Raw genomic sequence first — 25,291 nt, 5'->3', positions numbered from 1 at the left:
ATCAGGAGATTCACTTCAGCTATGTACTCCTCATCCAGACTAGAGCACTAAAGTAGCTGTCCCAGAGAGGTCAGCATGAACTAATATAGCCAGCCAAGCATTTGGATTTGCTGCTCTATGCAGATGTCCATGCTGGCACAGCAGAACTGCTGGTGGTGTCTGAGCTTGCCAGCTCAGTTCACAGCACAGTGCAGGATTCAGTCAAGATCAAGAATTATTTCAGCAACATAGAGAGACCAAAGATTGAGAAAGAGACAAAAGTTTTAGAGCTGCTCTCTTACCGTGTGCTGGTATTGAATGTTGCTGACAAAAACTGATGTGCAAAAACCTTAGGCTGATGGTTTCAAAAGTAGTCAGTAAGGAAGACAAACTGAGAAGTTATTTTTAAATATTTTGGCACAAAAATGCTTGCCCAGGCCCACACAGGAGGTCACAGGCAGAAACATAGACAGTCATCTAAGAGGCAATGATCCAGGATTTTGAAATCATGCAGAGAGAACTATAGTAGTAAAGAGCATCTATACCTTTAGCAAAATAGAAATAGAATTTGCTATTCACGGTAGCCAGGCTTATTACAGCTGTTGTCTGGGTAAAATAAGGCTGCAAAATTTGTAACTGAAACTGCTGAAGATTGCCCCACTTTACATTTTAAATTGCCTTTTTTTCCATAGTTTGGATAAAATAATTTATTTCTAGAAAAAATAGAAACCTATTTACATTTTTAAAATATTTCAATAACTAAATGTTAATGGAAGCAATTAATGGAAGCAAATGTCCAATGAGAGAAGACAATGCAGATACAGCTGAAATCAAAGACATTATACTAAGATCTCCATCATTTGCAAAGCTTCAGGAAAAAAAAGTAAGTTACAATCAGAGAATAAATGTCATGGACCTTCATCAATGATTTTTATACAGGTGATATTGAAAGCAAAAGCATTGACATTATTGACATACAGCCATATGGGAAATAACAAAATCTATTGCAGAAACATATTTGTCAATGCAATACATTCTGAGTTACACAGATGCAGTTGTGTGGCACACCCTGCAGTAAAGAGCTCTGGAGTCTAGAAGATGGCAGGCAAAATTAACAAAAGGTTTTTGAGATGGGGGCAGAATCCCATGTCACAGTTCACTGAAGTTACAAAACACACATTGACCATCTTGTCTGCTGAAATGTATTTATCCGTTTCCATATACAGCAGGCAAACTTATATTGCTGTCTATTCACATTTCTAAATGGGTATTTGTTTATTTATTGCTGTTTTTTAAAGCAGATAGAAATTAATGTCATATTTGCATAAAAAATTATAGAGGTGTAGATTATAATCTCTGAAGGAATTTTTTTAACCCAAAATTTGTGCTATTGCTCTTAATCATCCATATATAGATGTGCTTGAACTGTGCTGGCTCAGGTAAGGTTTTTCTGTGACTTACACAGAATGGTTGGATCAGCTTTTAAATGCAATAACTTAATTTGTTCCTGCAATTCATCTTAGGTAGCCTTCAGATTTGAACAAAACAACATGACTCAGGACATTTGAAATAATCACTGTGATGAAATACTAGGTGAGAGGAATGCAGCCTCCTGCCCTGCAGATGCATTCTGCCAAGCAGCTAACAAATCCCAACCAGTCCGAGTATCTTGCAATCTTAAATATTGTGCCAAGACTAAAGAATAGAGGAGATGTGTAGCCCTAAAACACAGTATTCCCATGATAGTAACAGGCATGGAGTTTGCAGGGCCTCGGGAACTGAGGCTTGCCAGGTTTGCTCTTTTTAAACTTTTCTTGACCTCCCTCAATTTTGTTTTACATGGCTTATCTCTAACAGCAGCTTTTCTAATTGAAATGAGAATTAGTTCAGTTGTAATATGGAGCTGCAGACCAGTGAAAAAAGAGTCAGAGGTAAAAGCATGTTAGCAAATGTATAAAACTGAATTAGGCAGATCCTACGGGGAAGAAGAAGAAGATCCCATTAACATGAACATCATAGTCCTGAAATGACCAATTCCAGATGCTACAGCTCACCATAACATCACAAACCACCATTACCAGAATGAAACCACCAACTCCAGGACCTAGCAGAGCAGGGGAAAGGTAAAGACAATATCCAAAAAAGGAGTAAAACCTAGGAAGCTTTTAAGTTTTAACTGTAATGTTATTAATACTGATTTTTTTCTCTGTTTAGACATCTTTCTTTTTCTTTTTCTGCTATAATTACATCTGCTCTAGTAATGATTCTTATAGTAGACTTCAGTTATCATAATTACAAATTCTTGGGTTTATACATATATATATATATATATATGTGTGTGTGTGTGTGTGTATGTATATATACACACACATACATGAGGTGTGTGTCCTCTGTGCCCATAAACAAGTGGAACAATAGGCAGACATCTGCATCAAAAAACATTGTTTCTCTGTGCTTTCTGGGATAAACTTTCAAAGGACTGCTAAAAAGGAGCATAACTTATGTATGTATTTCTGTATTCAACTGTTCTGACAAATTATTGTACCTAAATATGAAAACAGAAAAGTCACAGGAGACCACGTGCAACTGAAAATAGGTGCAATTTCAGATTTTGTGGAGATATTAAGAAAAGCACTTTACATTTTCCTCCCAACACCCAAGATAAATACAGACCCAAAAAAACTATATTGCTTTCATCTCCTTTTTTGTTGTTCATCGAAAGAATTCTTTGGGAGTTTTTTGGTAATGAAATTTAATATTTGGGCTGATGAAAGTGAAAAGTTTGGTATGTTATTCACAATATATTGAATTGGGATTTTCCAAGGGTGTGGTAGGGAGTGTGTACAGTTCAGCAGTATTTTCCTCTTTCAGTGGACATTCATCACTGTGCAACTGGATCAGAGCAAGGATGACTCTCAACTCCGCAATCTGCTGAATTTATTCTGTATTTTTAAGTTTAAGAGGAAATCTGAGTGATCCTCCAGGATCGTATGATCTCAGTAATTAAGGTTCACACCAGGCCATGCATTCTGAGATGAGCTGGTGCTATTAGCAGCTTTCATCTGCCTGCCTCCCGTTTGTTTTACTGTATGCACAGATGCACAGATGAACATTGCCTCAGGAAAAAGATCTGCAGGAACCCCTTCACTTGCAGATTTGTAGAATAAGTTATTTGGATCTCAGCACAAGTATTTGCTCTCAATGCACATGCATAATTTTCTTGTGAATTGGATTTATGTGTGCACATCAAAAGAGGAAAATCCCTAAGGGCTCAGTTTAAACCAACAATAGCAAAGAAATTCAGGAATCTCTCACCAGAGCATGCCCTGCTTTGCCTACTTTATATCACGAAGACTTTGAATGAAATCTGTGGCAGCCAGGCAAAACAGGACATGAATTGGCTTTATGACTGTTCATTTTAAAGGCATACAATTAAGCCCTTAAGAATTTACTGGCTTCCTAGTGAGAGCACATCAGCTGGGGGAGATAGTGTTGGTGATAGCTGGATGCAGAGAAGGTGAAGGAGCTCTCACCCCCATCAGAGGTTTGGGTGGCAGCACTATGGCTGTGCTCAGAACAGCACCTCTTAACAGGTTTTGCTTAGGTATGAAGGGAAGAGGCTGTGAAATACAAAAGTGGTGCTATGCAGGTGGCATTAGCACCGTGATGAGGACAGGGCTGGGGTGAAGGTGCTTGGAGTTTGGACAATTCCAGTGCTATTCCTGAGCTACAGAGGCCTGATCCATAGGTCTAAACCAGAGGCTGAGTGCTGCTGGTCCCCCACCCTGGGTGCTGGCTTCTCAGGATGCTGCTGGAGCAGGGGCCCACTTTAAATAATACTAATACTATTACTATAACTAATAACAACAACAACGACAGGACAATAATAATTATGCCACAAAAATAACAATCACACATAATTTCCTGTAATTACATAAAATTGTATGCTGATCTAATTAATATGTGTTTGAATACAATTGATTCTCTTATAATCTAATATAACCTATTCTGCTAAATTATAACAATAATAATAAAGAGAAGAGGAACAACGGTTATGGTGATGGTGATGGTGATGATGATGATGATAATAATAATAATAATAGTAAACCAAATACTCCCTTCCCGCCCCAAAAAGAACCTTTGAAGAGCAGTAGTAGCCGGCACCCCCTGAGCACCAGGTGCTGCTGTGGAGGGAGGCGCCGGCCCCGCGCCCCGCCCCGGCCCCGCGCAGCTCCGGGCGCGGAGCGGTGCGGGCCGAGCCGAGCCGAGCCGAGCCGGGCGGGCAGGCGGGCGGGCGGGCGCGGAGCGGGCGGAGGCGGAGCGCTGCGATGTGCAGGATGTCCTTCAAGGTGAGCCGGGCGCCTCAAGGGGAGAGGGGCGGGGGGATGCGCCTTTGGGTTCCCGCTTTGCGGAGCGCTCTGTCGTGTCCGTGGATTTGGGGGTTGATTTGTTTTATTTTTTTAGGGAAAATGGTGTAGGGCGAAAGGAAGGGAAGCAGAGACGTCCTTCCCGGGCTTTGGGGTGCCCCGGGAGTGCTGCGGTGGCCGCTGATGGAGCGGGCGATTTCACAGCTGACAGCCCCTAAAGGGTGCGTGCCTTGTGTTACATAAACTGCGAGCTCCGTGCAGCTTTACGCTGGCCCTGGGGTAGCCGGGCTCCGTGCTGTGGGTTTTGGTGCAGTCAGGAGCCTCCTCCTCACTTTTGCGACCATCTCCGCTGGTTGTGTAATAGTTAGGAGGCAGTCTTTATCCGTGCTCTTCCTTTCAGGCTGTGGTGGCCACTGAAGCCAGACTGGTTCGTTCCCTTTGCCAGATGTGATTCCTGCCACTTTTTGTACTTCTCCCATCCAAACCTACGCAAGAGCAGTGATTTCAAAAGATTGCCTTAAAGAAGTTTTTTTTTAATCTAAGGACAAGATTAATAAGATTATTTGGCAAAGAAGGAAGCAAGCAGCAATTTACTAATGATGTTAACGGATAATATTTATGATGGATCATCTTCTCTGTTATGCACTTTCTGGATGCTATGCTTGCCCTTCTCTTATTGATCAGCAGCTCGGTGCCAGTCCTTTGCCATATTGCTTGTGTTGCATTTTTTGATTTGATGGATTATTCCCTGTACTTGCCTCTCTCCTGTCAGGGTGTCTCCCCCCTGGAATGCTGGTGCTTCGATGTCACCGTGTCAGTCTGATGGTGGTGCAGCAGGTGGTTCCCACCTGCAGTCAAAGCCCTCCTGTGGAGGCAGCAGAGATTGGTAGTGAAATCATAGAATGCCTTGGGTTCGAAGGGACCTTAAAGACCATCATGTTCCAGCCCTCTGCCATAAGCAGGGACACCTTCCACTAGACCAGTGGCTCAAAGCCCCATCCAGCCTAGCCATGGACACTTCTAGGGATGGAGCATCCACAGCTTCTCTGGGCAACTTCTTCCAATGCCTCACCACCTTCACAGTAAAGAAATCTCTTCCTAATATCCACTCTAAAGCTACCCCCTTTCAGTTTAAAGACATTTGTCCTTATCCTATCCCCACATGCGCTTGTAAAAAGTCCCTCTCCTCTTGCAGGTCCCATTTAGCCACTCAAAGGCTGCTCTAAGGTCTCCTCAGAGCCTTCTCTTCTCCAGGCTGAACAGCTTCAATTCCCTCAGCCTGTCTTCATAAGAGGCACTCTCATGATCCTCTTGATGGCCCTCTTCTGGATTTGCTCCATCAGGTCCATATCCTTATGATGGGTGTCCCAGAGGTGAACACAGTACTCCAGGTGTGGTCTCTCCAGAGCAGAACTGAGGGAGAGAGAATAACTTTCCTCAACCTGCTGCTCTGGATTCTTTTGATGTAGCCCAGGATACCAGTCTCTGTGGTCATCCCCTATTTGGTCCTGCATCTCACACCTAATTTCTTTTTTTTCTTAGTTTCTCTGTCCCTTTATTCTGTCTATGTGAGTTTTTTCCCACCTTCATTACTCACAAGCATCCACCCTAAGAGCCCCATGTTTCTGGTGATGCCAGCTTCTTTTTCTTTCTTATCCTTTTTCTTATTCTTTCTTATCCTTGTTTATTTAACTTGTTCTTCAAGTCTTAGTTTCTGTTCTATCCCTATCAGCTGCTTTTCTGTGCCCTATTTCTCTCATTGTATTCCCTCAAGTTTTCCTGTTCTAAGTAGCTCGCTGCTTTCCCTTCCCTCTGAAGAGCTGCAGACCATACCTCCCTCTCTCTGTTTTCTCTCCCTTTCCTGTGACATTTTGTTCGGCATTTTCTCTTTCTCTCAGATCATGAACTTGGATTCTTACTCTTTGCCACTGGCTGTTCACATTTTCTGTCTTATTATCCCACTTACCCATGGCATAGCATTTGTCTTTCTTCCTCACACAAATATCCTCTCTGCTGCCACGTTTTGCCTGACTGAAACATTTATATATAAAATCACCTTTCCTTTTATCAGGATCCTTCATGTAAGATATATTGCTATCTAATAAAGAACTCTGCTCCTAAGTTGCACTAGCCTTTTCCATCATGCTTGATCCTGATTTCCAGTTCTTCTTCTTCTTTAAACTTTTTACTTAATACCTCCTTCCCATTAGGACTGGTTTGGAAACTAGGAAGAAAAGGAAAATTTCTTGCATTTTGCCAGCACAAGGAACAAGCCAGAGGGTAGACTAGCATTCTCTTTTTCCTTTCTTTTCTTTTTCTTTGTCTATTGCCCCTTTTCTTCAGTTTTTTAAGAACTGCACTCCTCCTCCTCAGCAGTCACCCCACTGTCACCTGCCCTTTCTCTGCAAACAGCAAATCAAAGGTAGGGCAGGGTGCCGGAGCTGGTGGTCACAGCATTTAAATTATACTTTCCCCCTCAATATTCCTGAAATGACACAGATAACTTAGCACAATGCATTTTTTTTTCTGTATGCCTGCAGAGAAATGGTTTTGTCAGATTTATAATATATATTTTCCTCTAGGCCATTTTTGAAGAAGTGTTTTTTCTGATGTCAGTACAGCATGAATATAATGCCGGCTTTCCATCTTTTGGCTCTCATAAAAGCAGACAATCAAAATTATTAGCACAGCCAGATTTTAAAATAATACTTTAGAGAACTTGATGAAGTGAAGGAACTTTTATCCTGAAAGTTGCTGATGCTGGTACAAGTAACATAAAGAAACAAGCAATTTTCATGAAAGCTATTAGCTAATAATTTTCAAATGTTTATTACATTGTGCTCCCAGGCTGTCAGTGCTGAGGATCAGTTGTTTACTTTGAGGATGCTTTAGGAGCAGACTAGCTTTATGATAAGAATTATGTAAAAAATTTGTCCAATTAGTCTTTTGAAATTCAACATTACCTCTCCCTAGGAAGTATCTGATGAGACATGACTGAGTTCATAACTGAACAACAGCAGTCACATCCTGCAGCTAGAAAAACCATTTATTGCTAAAAAATAATTCAATAAAATGGATTATTAACCCCAAAGTGCTGTTTTACATTTTGCCTACTAGTGATGTCAGTATTGCTGATGAAAATGAAGATCACAGAGATGTAGATCTAGAGATATAAACTGCCACACAGTACACAATGAGGCTGTAATTGTAAGGTGCCCAGATCATCTGAATGATTTTGCATTTTCATTCACCTTAGCACATACCATAGCTCAGATTGGCATCTGATTTTTTTTAATCTAGTCACTGGATGGTTGATAGTCTGAGTGTGCTGTATACTCTACTTTTATACAAGGGATCCCAAGCAACACAGCGGCATAAGGTGAAGTAAAAGTGCTTAATAGGAGTCAGTTCAAATGAGAAAAAACTTAGTTTTGTGTCCTTGGGGCACTGAAGAATTTTTCCATTGCTTGGGTCTGATCCAAAGTATAAGCACAACTCTGCTGGAGGGCTACTGGAGGACATACAGGAGAGAAAAAAGAGGTAGGAATTTATGACTCACAAGGCCAAAGACTTTGAAGTTCTCTGCCTCCCAAGCAGGGTGACACTGGACATTTAGTTCTCTTCTCATGTGAACTATTGAAAGCAGGTAAGGAGTTCCTGGATATGGATTCCAGTTCCTGCCTCCCTGACCAGTGAAAGTGGTGGTGTATGATGAGCTAGAATAAAATTCAGTCTGCTACTGTGCCCTTGTTGTTAAAACTGGGATGGATTAAGTAAATCTTTCCCTTTATGGATGTATTGCCATCCCTCTAAACTTCCTAAAACTTTAAGGGATAGTTTGGGACAATAAAATATAAGGAATTTGATTGTCCCTTCTGTAAGGTCTAAACATAATTCTTTTGCAATAGCTTTCCAGTGAATATCATAATAACAAAGCCAATAAGATAATATTCCTAACTGCCAGCTCTGTAAATAAATATCTATCTAATAAATCAGCAGAAAAGGGCAACATGAGCCTCTGTGTGTTTAGGTCAATTGTTTGCTTTTACATAAAATTTTAGTAGTGGTTCTAAGGGTAGAGATAGGAGGACACTATAGTGTTGCTAGCAAAGAGGTATAAACTCCTGTCTCTACTTAAATCAACATTATCTACAGATACTTCAGGGAAATGCAACAGCTGTGAAAAGAAGATCAGAATTTAGCTTATTGTGCTTGATAAATGTTTCAGACTCCAAATCAGAATTTAGCTAATTGTGCTTGCTGAAATTTTCAGACTCCTGCCCCTGCGTGTGCTGGTACAAGAAATACCACCATCAATTTATAGGAAGTGATTTATAATTTATTGAATGGTTGGAATATCTCTCATCTCAAACAGCTGCCAATTTTCCAACCTATTAATATTAAAAATGCAACCCATGGAAAGTGCTCAGTGTGACAGACCTGAGATAGATTAAGATTCATGATTCTTGTGTCTCCTTGTTTCTGCAAAGTTTATTGTCTTCATGTCAGTGAAGGCAGCAATTTAAACTGTGCTGCATATGTGCATTTTAATTATAGAGCATAAAACTATTGAATCCTGATTCCCTGCCACATTACATGTGCCCATTGACATTTAGACAAGAAGTGCCTATGTCATTTCTGAAACTGAATGATTGACTTTAATATCCACTCTGCACTCTCTTCGGGTTACCCTGAAGGCAAGATATCCTCACTGCAAAGCAATGTCCCTGGGTATCTAACTCTGCTTTGGTGTGACTATTGGTGGTGTTTTACACCACTGTAGATGGTTTGGGCCCTTATTAAAAAATTAACAGCACGAGCCTGCTCTAGCATATGTATCATTGCCATCACAGTGTTTCCCCCTACACTTCACCCTTGACAGTGCTTACCTGTCAAGGCAGAATATTGGCAGCTGTCTGCATCGACTGGGCAAGGTCCATGTCTTTCCTTTCTGTCCTTTTCCTGTGCTGGAGCAGTCATCATTCACTCCTACCCAGGAGATGGTGCACATGCCCACAGTCCCAGGGTGTTAATTCCAGGCAGGAGGCAGAACAAGCAGTCTGGGAGATGCATGAGCAATACATTTCCTGTATTGGAACTTTGTGTGCAGAAAAGGAGGAGATGACAGAGAGCTAATCTGAAACCCAAGAGGATGTCCTGCAGCAGGACATGTCAGCAGGATGCTTCAGCCTAACTGTGGCCAGCCCCACCACAGAAGCAGACAATACAGGCATCACTGAGCATGTTGTTTTCTGTGATGTTTCCCTGTGGATCTGGCCTAGCATCATCCTTTCTCATTACAGAGCAATCTAAGAGACATAGGCTGCCATAGACACAGGGAAGACTTGAAATAGCATGAGGAAGCACAGGAAGGCTGGTCTCTTTAATTGCAAAAAGAAATTAAATTAGCTTCCCTTCCATGCTCTGGGTTTGAAAGAACAGCACACTAAGCTGAAACTTTCCTGGCTTGAATGCAGAATGTATGGGATGTGTATGCTTGCCCAGTGTATTTTCCTAAGTGATTTATTTCTGCTTTCTTATTTTTTTTTCTTTTCCTTTTTTCCACCAGAAAGAAACACCACTTGCCAATGCTGCATTTTGGGCTGCAAGAAAAGGAAACCTGGCTCTGCTCCAGCTGCTGCTGAACAGTGGGAGAGTAGATGTGGACTGCAAAGACAGCGTATGCACACAATGCACCTACAGCCCCAGCACTCATTTTGCATCACTTTCCATAGCCCACCATGCAGAGGGTGTAGTAGGGATCTAACATGTAACATATGAATGTCTTATTTTTAAATCATCTTCAGGATGATTTAAAACCTTCTCCTGTCAGTAATCAAGCTTGAAACGCAAGATAAAATAGTCTGATGATTTACATCAGTGGCAAGGGGTTAAGAATTTGCCAGCACTCAAAAATGTGTCTTACACAGTTATTTGTGGTGCTGACATTACAAACACACATCCTAGCACCTCGGGCTTCTCTTTGCAAAGAAATGTCTTTGTAGTAATAGATCACAGCAAAGAGTTGGCTGAATTGAGCCCAGATAACAATGATTCTGTCAGCTAACAGACCTTCTCATAATTAGAATAACTGCTGGCCTCCAAAATTCTTCCTCTTCCACCCAATCTCTGGACGGGGCACCAACATGAAGGCACAAGATGGCCAAGCAAGAGGAGCCCAGACACGTGACAGATTTCATGGGAATTTCCTTACTGTGATTGACATGGGTTGAAATTAGTTTTGAGATTAGAAATGGGTTGATAACACAGATAATGAGCAGGTCTTTCTGTTCTGCCTAAAACACGTGGAGAGATACTTGGTTGTGCTAATCTCAGTCAAAGAGCAAGGGGAAAAGGAGGGTGAGAAGTTCCAGGTTTCTTTTGTTTGGCATTGGGACTGGCTGACACAGAGTCATGCTGGTGGTGGTAAGGATTGATGCCACTTCCAGCCCAAAACATGAATTTGCCACAGGTTCTCTCACTTTGAATACCTTCAAAGTGTAAGAGATTTTCTAAGACCATTAACTTTAATGTATCTTTTCATTTTCATTTCATTTTTGCCCTGTAGGCAGGTATTTGTCCTACAGCATTTCTGGAGCTGCTGCTATGACTGTCCTTCTGACAAGGGAGGGAAGGTTGTTCAAATACAGGCTTGTAGCAAACAGGACAGAGATCAGTATGAAAAAATTAAGTCAGTACTGTTCACTTTTTCTCAAAAAAAGGCAAACTTTGGAGAAGAACTTTCACACTGCACTGCATTAATAATTGTATCAGACACACATTTTCTAGACTAAATTATTTTTTTACAATTAAGACCACAGGTTTCTTTTTTGCAATGTCACCCATTCCTTCTTTAACTTGAGCTGTTGTGTGTGAATGGTTTTGAAGGATGGTTTTGAAGGATGTGTTTCATCCTTATGCATGTGGTTTCTGCATATTGTCCATATACTGCATACATATAAATCTTACTTCATTCACTGGAAGTGACCTTATAGTGTACTGAGGGAGTTGAACACAGATTTCTGTACAGAAAGTTCTCTCTTATAATGTGAAGAGTCACTGAGTGAGTTTGCTCTCATTATTTGGATAGGGAATTGCTGTTCAAATCACCCAGCCCCTTCTCCTGACTATGACTCAGAATTCTGAGTGACTCAGCTGAGTCACTCAGCTCCTGTGTCTCAGGTTATTCTTCTGGAAATGATGCAAAGAACTTTGGGATTCTCTGCATAAAAAGAGAGAACAAAAAGCTGTTTAGAAACTAAGCCCATTCTTTTTATACTTGTTGCACTTATTTTGGGACAATAAGGTATCATAAGCTCCCTCCAGCTTTTTGGCAGAGATGCTGTCTCATCCAGACAGCCTGATTCATTGCTGTAGGTGTCTGTTGAAGGTACTGACTTGTTTTTCCTTACTCCCAGCTTGGCACAACAGCTCTGATGGTAGCATCTTACTATGGCCACATAGATTGTGTACGGGAATTGGTGTTGCAAGGAGCAGATATCAATCTGCAGAGAGAGGTAGGATTCAAACAGGGCTTGATTAAGTGACTGTTGGTTTGTTGCAAATAATAAGAGTGTTGTCTGCTGCTTGTTGCCAATTATTTCTTTGTCACTTGCTGTACAGTGTATTTATAACATGTATAAGAGGCTCTGTTCTGAGGACATCAGGGAATCAGATACCTGGAGTTTACAGTAGAAAATCAGATGCCAGAGGTACATTTATAATAACATGAAACATTTTCATGAAATATTTTCAGCACATCTGGTTGGTGAGGGTCAGTTACATCTGGGATGTAACCCCCCAGGGTTATGCCATTTATGTATTTGCAGTTTTACTTTTTGGCACAACAGTTTACAGACCTCCAGATGGGATAAATAATAAGAAGACCTTCACCTTTTGATTTGCAGCCTGGTCATTAAAACAGAGTGGATGCCATTGCTAGCACAGGGATTAGTTTTGACTCTGTATGTTTTGGAGTTTCTGCCTTTTAGTCTGAGCCAACTCATCTCTAGCAGTCACACAGCTTTATCATCTGTACCCTTCCCTGCATCTCTGCTTGGCATTCAAGGCATGTCTTGCACCATGACATCAGCATGGAAGGGACATCAGCTTTGATTTTTTTGGGAAATTGCCTTTCACTCATACTCCATGCAGACAGTTGTAAGGATTGCAGTTGCTCTGCGTGTTGACTGCTCAAAGAGCAGAATTGCTCTGGGACAATCACTGGTTTTAAGAGAAGAGGAGTGTAAGGAGGGCCTGAAATTACATGGGGTGGTGGCAGGTCATGCAGGATAGCAGTGTGCTCATTGCTCAAACAGTACAAGCCAAGGTTTCTTACTTTCCTTGGTTACCTGGAACCAGAGCATTAATCTCATGCTGACATCTGCAAGTTACTGAGTCAGTGAATGGCCTGTTTGATGATGTAGGTGTCTTTGCACTTACTGGCCTAAACTTGCTCTAACCATGACTGCCGGTGTCTCTCAGCGGGGTCCTGTTCTAACAAAACATAGACTTAAGTACGTCCCTTCCCTTAGGTAAACATTGCTTGGAAAGAAGCAACAAAAGAAAAAGTTCTGAACAGTTTTATGGAGCTGCTCTTGATTATCACTCAGGAAATACTGATTTAACAAACCAACAATAAAGAAAAACACTGAAAGCCTCCAAAATCACTCTGTTGCAGAAAGGGAGCAAAACAGATTAAGTGCTAAACACTACTGGCACTGTTCTGCAACTAAGTGCAGTTACTCTAATGAGTGCTCTTGTTCTCTGAAGTTGTTGTGAAGCTCAGGGAAGTGAGAGTCCCATAAATGTGCCCAGGAGAGGGGGCTCTGAAATTATCTAAATGGGGCCATGTACTATTGTAAAGGCTTTGGGCACTGGAGTGAATTTCACATCCAGTTCCCATTTCCTGTAGTTTCTGCATGGGGTGAGAGAGCCCAAAGTCAGGAAAGCTCGGATCTTCCTTCCTTCCTTCCTTCCTTCCTTCCTTCCTTCCTTCCTTCCTTCCTTCCTTCCTTCCTTCCTTCCTTCCTTCCTTCCTTCCTTCCTTCCTTCCTTCCTTCCTTCCTTCCTTCCTTCCTTCCTTCCTTCCTTCCTTCCTTCCTTCCTTCCTTCCTTCCTTCCTTCCTTCCTTCCTTCCTTCCTTCCTTCCTTCCTTCCTTCCTTCCTTCCTTCCTTCCTTCCTTCCTTCCTTCCTTCCTTCCTTCCTTCCTTCCTTCCTTCCTTCCTTCCTTCCTTCCTTCCTTCCTTCCTTCCTTCCTTCCTTCCTTCCTTCCTTCCTTCCTTCCTTCCTTCCTTCCTTCCTTCCTTCCTTCCTTCCTTCCTTCCTTCCTTCCTTCCTTCCTTCCTTCCTTCCTTCCTTCCTTCCTTCCTTCCTTCCTTCCTTCCTTCCTTCCTTCCTTCCTTCCTTCCTTCCTTCCTTCCTTCCTTCCTTCCTTCCTTCCTTCCTTCCTTCCTTCCTTCCTTCCTTCCTTCCTTCCTTCCTTCCTTCCTTCCTTCCTTCCTTCCTTCCTTCCTTCCTTCCTTCCTTCCTTCCTTCCTTCCTTCCTTCCTTCCTTCCTTCCTTCCTTCCTTCCTTCCTTCCTTCCTTCCTTTCCTTTCCTTTCCTTTCCTTTCCTTTCCTTTCCTTTCCTTTCCTTTCCTTTCCTTTCCTTTCCTTTCCTTTCCTTTCCTTTCCTTTCCTTTCCTTTCCTTTCCTTTCCTTTCCTTTCCTTTCCTTTCCTTTCCCTTTCCTTTCCTTTCCTTTCCTTTCCTTTCCTTTCCTTTCCTTTCCTTTCTTTCCTTCCCTTGCTCCCAAATGTTGGACAGATTTTTTCAGTGCAGTGGGAAGAAGACTGAGTTAAGATACCTGGTGTCCTCTGGAGTCTTCAAATTCATCATGTCTTTTCAGCTGATATTCAACTGATTGAGCTTGATGCTTTTTAATTTGAAATGTCTATACTTCAGTCAAGTGTGTTATGTGTTTGTTACTATTTTAATCAGTTTTTCCTTTACAGTCAGGTGCAACCTCTCTGTTCTTTGCTGCGCAGCAAGGCCACAACGATGTAGTGAAGTTTCTCTTTTCATTTGGAGCCTCCACTGAATTTAGGAATAAAGTAAGATGATGTGTTTATTTTTGCATGCTGATACATTCTGACAGTCAAGGCTGAGTTTTTGTATTCACGTGGAACATGACAGGGGAGTGTTAAGATGATGAAATTTCCTCATATGAACAGTTTTGAGTAATGCAACACATTGTGAAGTATTAACTTTGGACTGGCTTTTCGTACCTAGACTGAATGGCATAAGGTCATCAAGGTCCCTTGATAGTGATATGAGTCTTTCTTCATCCTCCAATACAAGATCAAAGGGTCTTCTTGTACATACCAAGTAGGATCCTGATTTAGATGTTCATGTCTTCTGGTTGCATAGAACTTGCATTTCATCAACATTGGGATGTCCCCACATGCCACCATAGGATACATAAGAATATAATGCCTTCAGTCCTCCCTAAATTCCTACTTTCCTATCTGGGACAAAAAGATGAAATGTACCTCAGAGCTTTTATTTCTTTTTTCAGGCAGGTCCTTTTCCAAAATCTTCTTAGAATAGCCCAAAGCACACGTGGCAGGGCTTGGGTTCCTCACCCCTCATGGGGTCAACAGCAGCAAGATCAGCAGTTCATCACTGACAGCAGTGCATCAACCATTTTTTTTTTTTTGCCCAAGCCAGTATTAGCACCTCTGCTGTCAGCAAATGGGGAAAAGCAACATATTTTCATTAAGTATACTTGTCCTTGATGTGCTAGTTACATTTTGAAGCATTCCCATTATCTGGGAAGGAGGACCCTTGCAAGTAACTTATCCTGGGATCCCTAGTGATGTCTTTGAAGAAGCAGTAGTTCTTTACCCCACAGCAATCAATTTCTCAAGATATTTTAGTCTGTGATTTGAATTATTCTCTCAATCCATACCTGCTTTCTGGAGTCCCTGCAAATACAGGCTCTAAATATAAGGGAATTGATGGAACATCAGAAGCTCAGCTCCCTATGCTCTAGGGGCTAAAATCCTGTTGTTTTGTGGCCATAGAGTAGGATTCTGATATCCCAGGGAGCTGTGCTTGTGGTGAGAAACTCTCTGACCACAGCAGCAATCAGTAATAAAAGCATGAATGAAATTGTGGCTGTTTAACACAACACAGAGTGCAGCTGTGAAAGTTGGCAATGCAGGAGGTTGCTGTGTTAAATACAACAGCTGTATCTTACAGTGCTGGATACTCTCATGTGGGACAAATTTCTTGGGTAAAGTAGCATATTCAGATGAATGTTGCTTCTCTGACTTTTATTTCAGGGTATGTCTGGGGGTTAGCAAGATTCATAGGGGTCATTTTCCCTTGCTGGCAAGTCAGAGGCTCAGTGCCTTATTCTGTCTAGAGAGACAGTTACAGCTTCAATCAATCTTTCCACAGCCTGTGAACTAGGAGTTTGTGAAAAAGCCAAGATTTGATCCAAGAGGTGGACAGCAGACTTGAAATTGTCTGATCCTTCATGGCAATATACAATCTTTTATGAAGCATGCAAAATATATTGATGTGAAACACTAGGGCAGATAAAAGAGAGCAAAGATCTAAATTATAAAAGAATATTCCTGTGTTCAGCTGCTCCAAATGGCCTCCATCTTTGGACAAATGCAAGTTTGGGGTGTCCTGTTGCTCACCTTGAAAATTTCATTCCAGACCCTTTTTTCCTACCTGACCCTGCTTCGGAACACAGACCTGACTTGGCCCATATGGCAGTACCAAGTATCTTTTAAGCTGCTGGTTGCTCTTCCTCTCCAGACCACAGCTTTCTGTTACATCCAGACAAGCTGGTAACACCAGCTCCCAGTGGGCGTAACATGGGAGGCTGGCTGGGATGTGCATGTGAGATGATTTTCCAGCAGCATCACCCAGTGTGTGCTTGAGCAGGAGGCACCAGTCAGGTGTAGTGCATGGACACTCCACATCTTCCACTGTATCACTTCAATCTTCTGATTTAATAATGTGGTTTTCACAGCTTGGAATAATTCCATTGGTCTGTTAACAGGCGACCAAGGTGACAGGCTCCTCTATCCCTCCCAAACCCCAGAAACAATATAGTTGATAAAATACACCTTTTCAGGTTAGGGACAAGGCATTTTCTCACTAAGACACTCATCTGAGAGCAGCACTGGAAAAGATATGGTTGATCCTGTTTTTAAAGGCCAGTGCAAAATAAATCCATTTGCAAAGAGTATATATATTTCTATTATAAATTACTACATCAATTTGGAATAAGCACACAAATTGAATGTATCCTAGAAAACAGAGACTTAACTTAAGGAAATGCAAAACCCAACATCTTTTTCATGTACTTATCTGCCAATTGTGATTACTACATTTGTTACTCATATATGAGAATTCCGGAGAACTATATTAATACAGCCATGCTATTCTTGTTAAGCCTTGTATCATTAGAATTGATATTTGCTATGGCAGGCAAATTAAAACTATTCTAATATAGTGTAATAAATTAATTAGCAATAAATATTGATGTTCTAAAGAGAATGAATAGTACTATTGAAGGTTAATTATTATATAATTGTTACATATAATATTATTCATTAATATTATTCTGCATTGTCCCAGTCTGATATCCCCAGAAATATTTAACATAGGTTAAAACATTTTTATTCTGATAGATGTGATAAGCATGTGAGTTCTTAAAAAGCATGGTGGCATGTTTTCCGAGCAGCACTGCAGGTTGAGGAGTATGTCAGAGGCTGTTTGTCAGCAGGCAGTGATTGCAGAAGATCAGTTCTCCCCCTCTGTACCATTTTTAAGAGATGGTAAAACAAGGTATTTTCTAAGGTATTTCAGGTGATGATGACAGATGGAAGCAATGTCAGCAAATAGACAGGGAAGTCTACACCACTTAGCATGGGCTTACCCAGTGCTGCTGTTCCAAATATTTTCACTGCAGATCGGCAGCTGCTGTTATGTGCTGGCAGTGAGGAGGACAGACCCTGGGCAGGGCAGAAAAATGGTTTCAGGGGAAGAATTGCAGAGGTAGCCGAGAAAAGTCCAGCTCCTATCTGATTTGGAAATATTTGCAGGATTAATAGAAGCTTCATTGTGTCAGGAAAACAGGATATGAGCAAGAAGTGAGCCCAAGGCAACGTGCCATCTCTAAGAGGTTGCACAGTGGCCTCCTGCCCACTGCAGAAGGGGTGACAGCCCCAGGAGCCCCTCAGTGCTTGCTCACATGGCCAGCTCCCACTTGCTGCCCTGCTCAGAGTTTCCAAGAGGCTTGCCAGTACCAAAGACACTGCTTCAGCTCTTTACTTAATCTCAGCTGAAGCCAAAAAGGAAAGAGGTAATCACATGTCTGAAAGGGATGTTAAAACTCCATAATTAATTTATTATTTTTTTTATTTTCCACAAGTTATCTTCTTTCCCTATGGTCTGTAAAGCACTGGGGTCTTCAGCTAGAGCTTGCTGGAGTTAAGTGTAAGAGAAAACCAGATGGAAGCTCAACAGAGGCAAGAGGAGGACTGAGAAATAAACCACTGCACTGTTTGACAATTCCTTGATTTAACTAAGTGCTGTCTTATCACGTGGTCAGGGGAAAAGTTTCCTGCCCCCAGCTTCCCTTTCTTACAGAAAGATGTATATCTAATTTTTCACGGTGGTACCCCCAATTCAGAGCATGCAGAGGAATCCCAATCCCTGCTGTGGAATGTGTTCAGCTTCATATATCAGACAGAGAGTAGAGCAGGTCTTAGAGCTCAGTTGTCCTCCTGATCAGAGACCAGATCTTTGAGCCCAGGAATTGTTACCCACTTCTCTCTGCCACACTAAATATTTGATTCAGAGTGAACAGATGAAACTGGGGACCATCCAATGATCCTCTTCCAACCCCTAGACTCTTATCAGACTAATCTAGGAAAACTTGATCACTTTAGTCTGAAAGATCCAAATGGCATATTTTGGAATTGTGTTACTCTTTCAAAAAAAAAAAAAACTATCTGTTTAAAACTGTTCACTGGGTTGAACCAAACACTTGGTCAGGAACCCCTTTTTGAATTAATTAAACATGTCTTGAGAGAGTGTTGCCATTCTTAACCCCAAGCTGTCACATCTCCCGAAGTGGGATCACACCCTGGGATTCCAAGTGTTGGGCTTCAGCTCTGCTGGGCCAACTGGGGTTAACTTTGCAGGCCTGCCTTTTACCTGGGATCTGTCATTTGGTTCCCTACAGAAATTATGATAATAACCAAACAATCTTCTAAAAATTACAGAAGTTTGTGGAGAACAGAAGAATTTTAGAAAACAAAAGCCAAACCATAAAGCAGAAAACAAACTTTTCCCAGATGCAACCAACTGAGCATGTCTATTTACCCTCCATACATGGAACTTTAATATTTTAAAGCTTCCTAAAACTTTTCCTTCCCTGTGTCTCCACAGAGGATCTTCAGTCTGGATAGCACAGTTTCTCTTCTTAATTCACTAACCTTTCTCTCTCAACATCATTCAGGGGAAAAGTCTTTAAAAATTTCTTGGGGTTTTTTTTGTTTTGTTTTGTTTATAGCCCTTTGATCCAGTAAATCACCCCTTGAACAAAGTGGCTTTCACTTGGCTGGGGAGAGGAAATAGGCTACATGAAGCTATTAGCTTTTCCATTGTCTTTTAAATGTGTATAAGGTGTTTTTCAATCCAAGAACAATTGTGATTGCTTTTGTGTTTTGTTCCAGGAGTTCTCATTAAGTTACAGTAGTTTAATTTGACAGGAAAGTCTAATTTCTCATAAGAGAAACTTAACTCCACTGACCTGATTACACACTGTACTTAGTCAAATAATCCAGAATTAATAGGCAATTCGTAGACTGTCACACAACAGCCTCACATCTCTGGCTTTGCTGACACCCAAGCCTTCTTTTCTTTTCAATGTTGTGGCAGGAAGGGTGAATATGATGTTTTGAGGGTAGTTATAAATAGTGCCTGTGGGTTAGTTCAGTCATGTCAGAGCTTGGATTTTCACCAGGCTATTACAGCCATGAAATTGCACCATTGATTAATAAATTTGATTGGCGCTTCTCGTTATAAAAGCCACATTTGGTCACTCAAGCTGCAACTTCTTTTGTGGATATCTGTCTGTGTGGAAAATTTCAGACAACTTTGGAGTTGTTTCAGAGAACAAGTCTAGGCCAAAGCACAGTCTTGTGTCCACATTAATAGCAGCTCTAGAAACCATTTAGATGAAATACTTAAGATAGTTTATTTTGTGGGGGAGAGGCTTGAGACTGGGAGAAGGCGGGGAGGAGAGAAGACCTGTGGTGGAGACATTTTGGGGTGTGCATCAGCTTTGCCTGATGGCTTGGTGCCATCCCAGGCAGACGACAAGAACTTGCTGTGCATAGCTGTGTCTGAAATACTGGTAATTTCTGAGTGGGGCACAGCACATTTAAGATGGCAAGACCCACGTTTGCTGTCTCAGTTGTTTGAGCTGGTTTGGGGTCCATCACCAGTGACACTGAGGTGTTTCCCTTCTCAGCTGGCTCCCAAGGGAATGTTTCTACAAGGAGGGATTGATGCATGTGCCTAGGTCTCCCTTTAGTGGTGATGTGCAGGAACTCTAACTGCCTGGGACTGATCCCACCTGCAGGGATCACTTGTCAAGCAGCAGTAACAGTGCTTTCACTGGTGGTTGTGCCTTTGGTCAGAGTCACATTTCCACAGTCCGCTAGCACATTTTAGAATGCTTCCTGTCTGTTCAGCTTCAGGCCAACAAGCCACTGAGGAGAGGCAGGACAAAACAGGGCACAAGGTTCTGGCCAAAGAAGAGCAGATGATCAATAGGTTCTGGAGCAGTGGAAAGGTGTGCTGTCCTTCCATCAGTGGAAGAGTTTGGCAGGCATGAGGAATTTGGCTGTAAAAGGAAGAGACGTGGAGGAGCTTGAAGTTGTGAAAGGAACAAAGCTTCTAATGGCAAGGCAGAAGATGAGGAATGAAAAACAGAATTTTCTTCATTCCTTTTCCTCCCTAAAAAAACTCAGGAGAAAAATTTATATAGTGACTGAGCCAAGTTGAAAGATTTACATGTCAACACTTGGCATTAAAATTATGAAAGATTCAATGGCTACTCATCACAGAACTGCTGTGAGCCAAATTCTGAAAAGTCTTAAAGTTTGTCTCTTTCTATTTTTTTTTATGGTGAAGTTCAGCTCAGCCTGACCTCTCACCTGACTGTATGTACCCATTCTTTTTTGTTTTCACAGGATGGAGGCACAGCTCTGCTGGCTGCCTGTCAGTATGGGCATGCAAAAGTCGTGGAAACTCTGCTGAAGCACGGCGCCAACATTCACGATCAACTCTATGTGAGTTATTTGACACACACAATATTGACAATGGTGGTGGTGGAACAAATGTGCTGTTGCTTGGACAACAGCAGACACCCTGGCTCCAGCACAGACAGGCATTTGCCAAACACTGCAGTTTTATAGTACTCTGTTCCTCTAAGAAGTGGATTTTGTTAACTGTCTGCTTTTCATGATGCTGAGAGAGAGGTAGCACAAAATCAGAAAAGATTCTTTGGCTGCCTTTGGGTTCATGATCTGTATGGAGGATATGTACCAAATCTGGAACAGACTTGTGCTACCCAAATAGCCTGGGGTGAAAGAGCATGTCATGTTCTACCATGATATGCAGGAGAGAGAATAGCTCCAGAGCCTCTATAGTACATTAGTTTTCTGCCAGAAAGAATAGCAAAAATTAAAATCTTTAAATTACTTCAAAGCAGTTTTTTAATATCAATTAAAATTCTGTTATTTGATATTTGTGAATCTCCAGTTTGCCAGTGTTTTGGGCAAAGTAAGGTTAAAATGGCTGAACTGATGTTGTTTAGTTGACTTTTCTGAAAGTTGGATTGAGCCAATGAAGCTCTGGATTTAATTTACTCCAACAGAGACACAGATAAGTTGAGCTTTTCGGCATTCAACAGAAACAAGTAGCAGATTTTACCTCTGCTTCCCACCCCACTCTTTCCTACCTCAGGGCACTCAAGGCTGACAAAGAGGAAGTTGTTTCTCTGAGATATATGAGTTTTTTCAGCTGTTTCCATTGGCTTTGGATCTGCAGGATGCTGTTGCAATGCCTGCTGGCTTGCAGGGGAGCTGAGAGCTGGTGACTGCAGAAGCGGTCATAGGGGGATCCTACCTCAGTGTTGCCTCACCCCTCATTTATAAATAAGGTTGTTCCACCCTTGCTGTTGTGCAAATTGTCTTTCTGATCTGAGGGCAGTGATTCAACCCTCTGCAAGGTAATCCCAGTGGCTGCCACTCAGTTTAAAAATAGCTATGCTGCCACACCTGCAGACTCTTACCCAGAGGTCAAGGCAGTAAAATTACTTCCTTGTTGTCTCTTCTGGAAATGAGCAATATTTGCAATTGGATTTTAAAATGTACTTTTATTGCTCACAGACGTTGGGCAAAGCCAGTCAGAAGGAGCTGTGTAATAAAATAAGAATATGATCTCTTGAAAAAAAGGTTGTCTAGCTCTTCTTATGGGCCAAGCTGCATTTGTCAAGTGGTGCCTGGATGGCAGTTTCACTGGCAGCCAAATGGGAGGGATTTTGAGCATGCATTTGGATACTGCTCCCAAAACCATCAAGATCAAAGTTTTAATCCTAAATTGACTCATGTGAGGCATCAGGAGAGCAAGAGACAAAAGAATGCTCTAACTAAATAGTATTTCTTGCAAAAATGTGTTATAGCCTCAAAAAAGCATTCTCATTATAGCATCTATTCAAATCAAATAGATATCAGTGAATGCAAGGTTCTCCATCTTGACTGATCCTACAATAAAGAGCTTTTTTAATATTACACAATTTTGTTTACTTTCTAAATTGAAGTGTTCTCTGTCTCTGGAGGAGAGTGTTCTCTCTCTCTGGTACTGCCAGGTTTTTTCAAATACTCACACAGCAAACAGAGAAAACAGCCCATCAGAGGGCCTAGGGACAGGCATTAATAGTTCCAGAAGACACCTCTTTTGTTTACCAGGACATTTGTCTTGAAATCAATGTCAAACATCCTAAATTCAGTCCCTGGGGCACTATACTCAGCTCATGCTTCACCAAGTCTGTGCTGAGTTTTTCAGCTAGAGGAGTAACTGTGCACACTCTCTCTGCAGACAACAGCATTTAGTCCCAACATAGTGATATGCCAACAAGGCCAACAGCAGGCTTTCACTAAAATGCTCTGTATTTTGTGATCAGCACCTGCCTGAGTTGGTATGAGAGGTGTACTTGCACATCTGAGATGCAGGAAAGGGGTTAATTCCTGCCTCTATTTAAACGAAAAGATTCTCGCCTCCTGGGAAAACTTGTCCTAGCACATCCTGTGCATAGTGCTGTGGATGTAGGATGGGTAAACACCTGTCCCACCCTCAATACAGATTTCTGCTTATAGTTGGTTAGATGGATTATAATGCTGTTTGAAAATGTTCCATCAAAAACACTTAATGAAATATGACTTATAATTTTTTTCCTATGAAGGTGTTTCTCTGAAGTAAAATTCTGAGAACATCTGCACATGAAAGACATGTCAAAGAAAAATAAAACCCTGGATTTGTTCACAATTTATTCTTTCACAAGCTTTTTGCAGGAAAATTCTGGTTTCTGATATGGCTACAAAATACTTTTAGATTACTAAATTACAGGTGAAGATTCTTCTACAAGATGTGCCAGAGCAGAAGCATGGTGATCTGTGGGGTGGCACAGTAGTGTGGCACAGGCCTTACTCCTTCAGCCTCAAGGGCAGCCTTCAGTGCTGGGGCCTGCAGTCTTGCAAAGTACCTGACATCTGTCCACCATGTATCCATGTAGCAGAACACTTCTGCATGAACATAGAAAAGCTAAATGAACCTGTATTGCTGTACAGGAGCTAATTTCTAATTATGTAGCTCAACGCCTCAAAGAACTAGACTCTTAGTATTCCAGACATAGGATTTAATGCCGGGTTTGAAATATGATGGGAGCCAGTATTTGTGCATACTGAATGAAAATGTTGTCACAGTTTATTATGAACTAGACTTTGCATTTTGGTAGTTATTTCTTGAGCATGGCTGTATATCTGCTGTTACAAAACATAATGACTAAAGACTGAGAACTTAATTCAATTTGATTTGGTTTTGTGTGGAAAAATGGCATCACTTCAACTCAGTGTAAGACTGATGTGTTTGTTCTTAGGATGGAGCTTCTGCAATTTTCCTGGCAGCACAAGGAGGATATCTGGATGTCATCCGATTGCTGCTTTCTTCAGGAGCAAAGGTCAACCAGACACGACAGGTATGATCAACACTTCAGGGCAGAATTGTATAGCTCTGATTTTATAGTTATGAAAATTAACACTGGAATTTTCTCCAGGCATTGGGTTCATGTGGAAGGTGGAGGTGTTTCATTGGAAGGTGGTTCGTGGCTGTGTCAACATTCTGTATTTTAGTTCAGACTGGTAACATGATTTTGAAGTCAATATTTCAGTGATTTCTGAAAGAATTGAAACTGAAAGCTCTGCTCCACATCTACACATTACACCCTATGAGCCACCATCCCTGGAGGTTTTTAAAAGACAGTGCAGATGTAGCACTTGGACATATGGTTTGGTGATGGACTTGGCAGTGCTGGGTTAATGGTTGGACTTAGAGATCTTTTCCAGCCTAAATGATGCTGTGATTCTAGAGCAGATCAAACCACTGACTGCTCCTTTAAATGGGTTAGAACCACATGCATGTTTGGGTCAGGCACCGAACTAAATCAAAATAAAACCCTCCATCAACCCTCCAGTATGGAATGTTGATGTAAGGGCCTTGCACTACCTCTTGCAACTACCAATCTGTTTGTGTTGTACATTACTTTTGAAGGTCTACACAGCCTACAACATCCCTGAGTTCTCTTGAAAATTGTTGAAAAGCTTTTGAAAATCTGTGCGCTCTGGGAGGAGGCAGCACTAAATTTGAAATCTCCAAACCTTCAGACATGGCTTTGGTGTTAAAGTTTATCTGACAAATGCTTTTATTTTTAGTTTAACTTTTGTTTATTTGTTTGTTTTACTTTGTGTCATTCCTGTGCACTCTGAAATTCAAGCATGAGTGTTGCCTTCCTCTCTGAAAGTTCTTGATGCATATGGAAAGCTTTTCTCCCCACTTCCAGCTAGTCACTCTAGTGGCCCTGATGTTGCTAACACACACAACCAGTGGCAGCTGTAAGCATGAAATTAACTCCTCTGCAAGCAGTAGGGCTGCTGTTTGATCATTAAATGAGAAGTGTGAGCTAGATTTGTGGCTGGTTCAGAGATCCCTGCTAGGGGTCAGGGGCTGGATCCATTGGGCATCACTGGATGCTGGAGTTAGGTAAGGGTGCAAGGAGCTTTCTAGGTTTTATACTAACTGTGAGATAGGTAAGCATAGGTGGTATACAGAGACATGTATGAAAGCTCTCTTGCTTTCCAAATAGAAGGGTTTCTTAATTTTTTAGCTGTTTCTTGACTCTAAAATCAGTGTCTAAACAGCAAGAGGTGGAGTTGCACAGCTAGCTTTACATCCAGCACATAGAAATGCTGGTTAGAGATGGAGCTTCTCAGGAATCTCTACCTGCTTTAAGAGACCCTTGCCTGTGTTCTCCTGAAACCCTGCAGGCAAGGTAGCTGTCCTGGGTCTTCAGTGCACATTTGAAATTGATGGGATAAGGTCTTGTCCTGGTAATTAGTCATGCATGTCAGCCAGGTGGCTGTGATCACTGACTGCAGCAAGTGAAAAAGCAGCAGGCAAGAGCAAATGAGTGTGAAAACTCTAATAACAGTGGACAATGTGGCATGAGACAAGCTCTGCCAGGTATTTTCAGTATTTTCTTTCATCTGCACCAAAAGCCTGACACATCATAGCCTGGCAACAGACACTGA

General features: G+C 41.6%; 1 protein-coding gene across 2 annotated transcripts in view; it reads left to right on the top strand.

Annotated features, from left to right (window-relative positions):
* Positions 1-4,307: 4,307 nt before the first annotated feature.
* ANKRD29 (ankyrin repeat domain 29) overlaps positions 4,308-25,291 on the top strand; it is a 28,328-nt gene continuing 7,344 nt past the window's right edge. For both annotated transcript variants that reach the window (XM_059484081.1, XM_059484072.1), the window contains exons 1-6: positions 4,308-4,328; positions 9,916-10,026; positions 11,765-11,863; positions 14,342-14,440; positions 20,618-20,716; positions 23,584-23,682. In XM_059484081.1, coding sequence (XP_059340064.1) covers positions 4,308-4,328; positions 9,916-10,026; positions 11,765-11,863; positions 14,342-14,440; positions 20,618-20,716; positions 23,584-23,682 — 528 coding nt within the window. The remainder of the gene's footprint in view (positions 4,329-9,915; positions 10,027-11,764; positions 11,864-14,341; positions 14,441-20,617; positions 20,717-23,583; positions 23,683-25,291) is intronic.

This window comes from Ammospiza nelsoni, chromosome 1 (genome assembly GCF_027579445.1).
Source record: "Ammospiza nelsoni isolate bAmmNel1 chromosome 1, bAmmNel1.pri, whole genome shotgun sequence".
In the NCBI taxonomy this organism is placed as follows: domain Eukaryota; kingdom Metazoa; phylum Chordata; class Aves; order Passeriformes; family Passerellidae; genus Ammospiza; species Ammospiza nelsoni.
The sequence above is the reverse complement of the archived record's forward strand: the minus strand, read 5'-3'. Positions and strand labels throughout refer to the sequence as shown.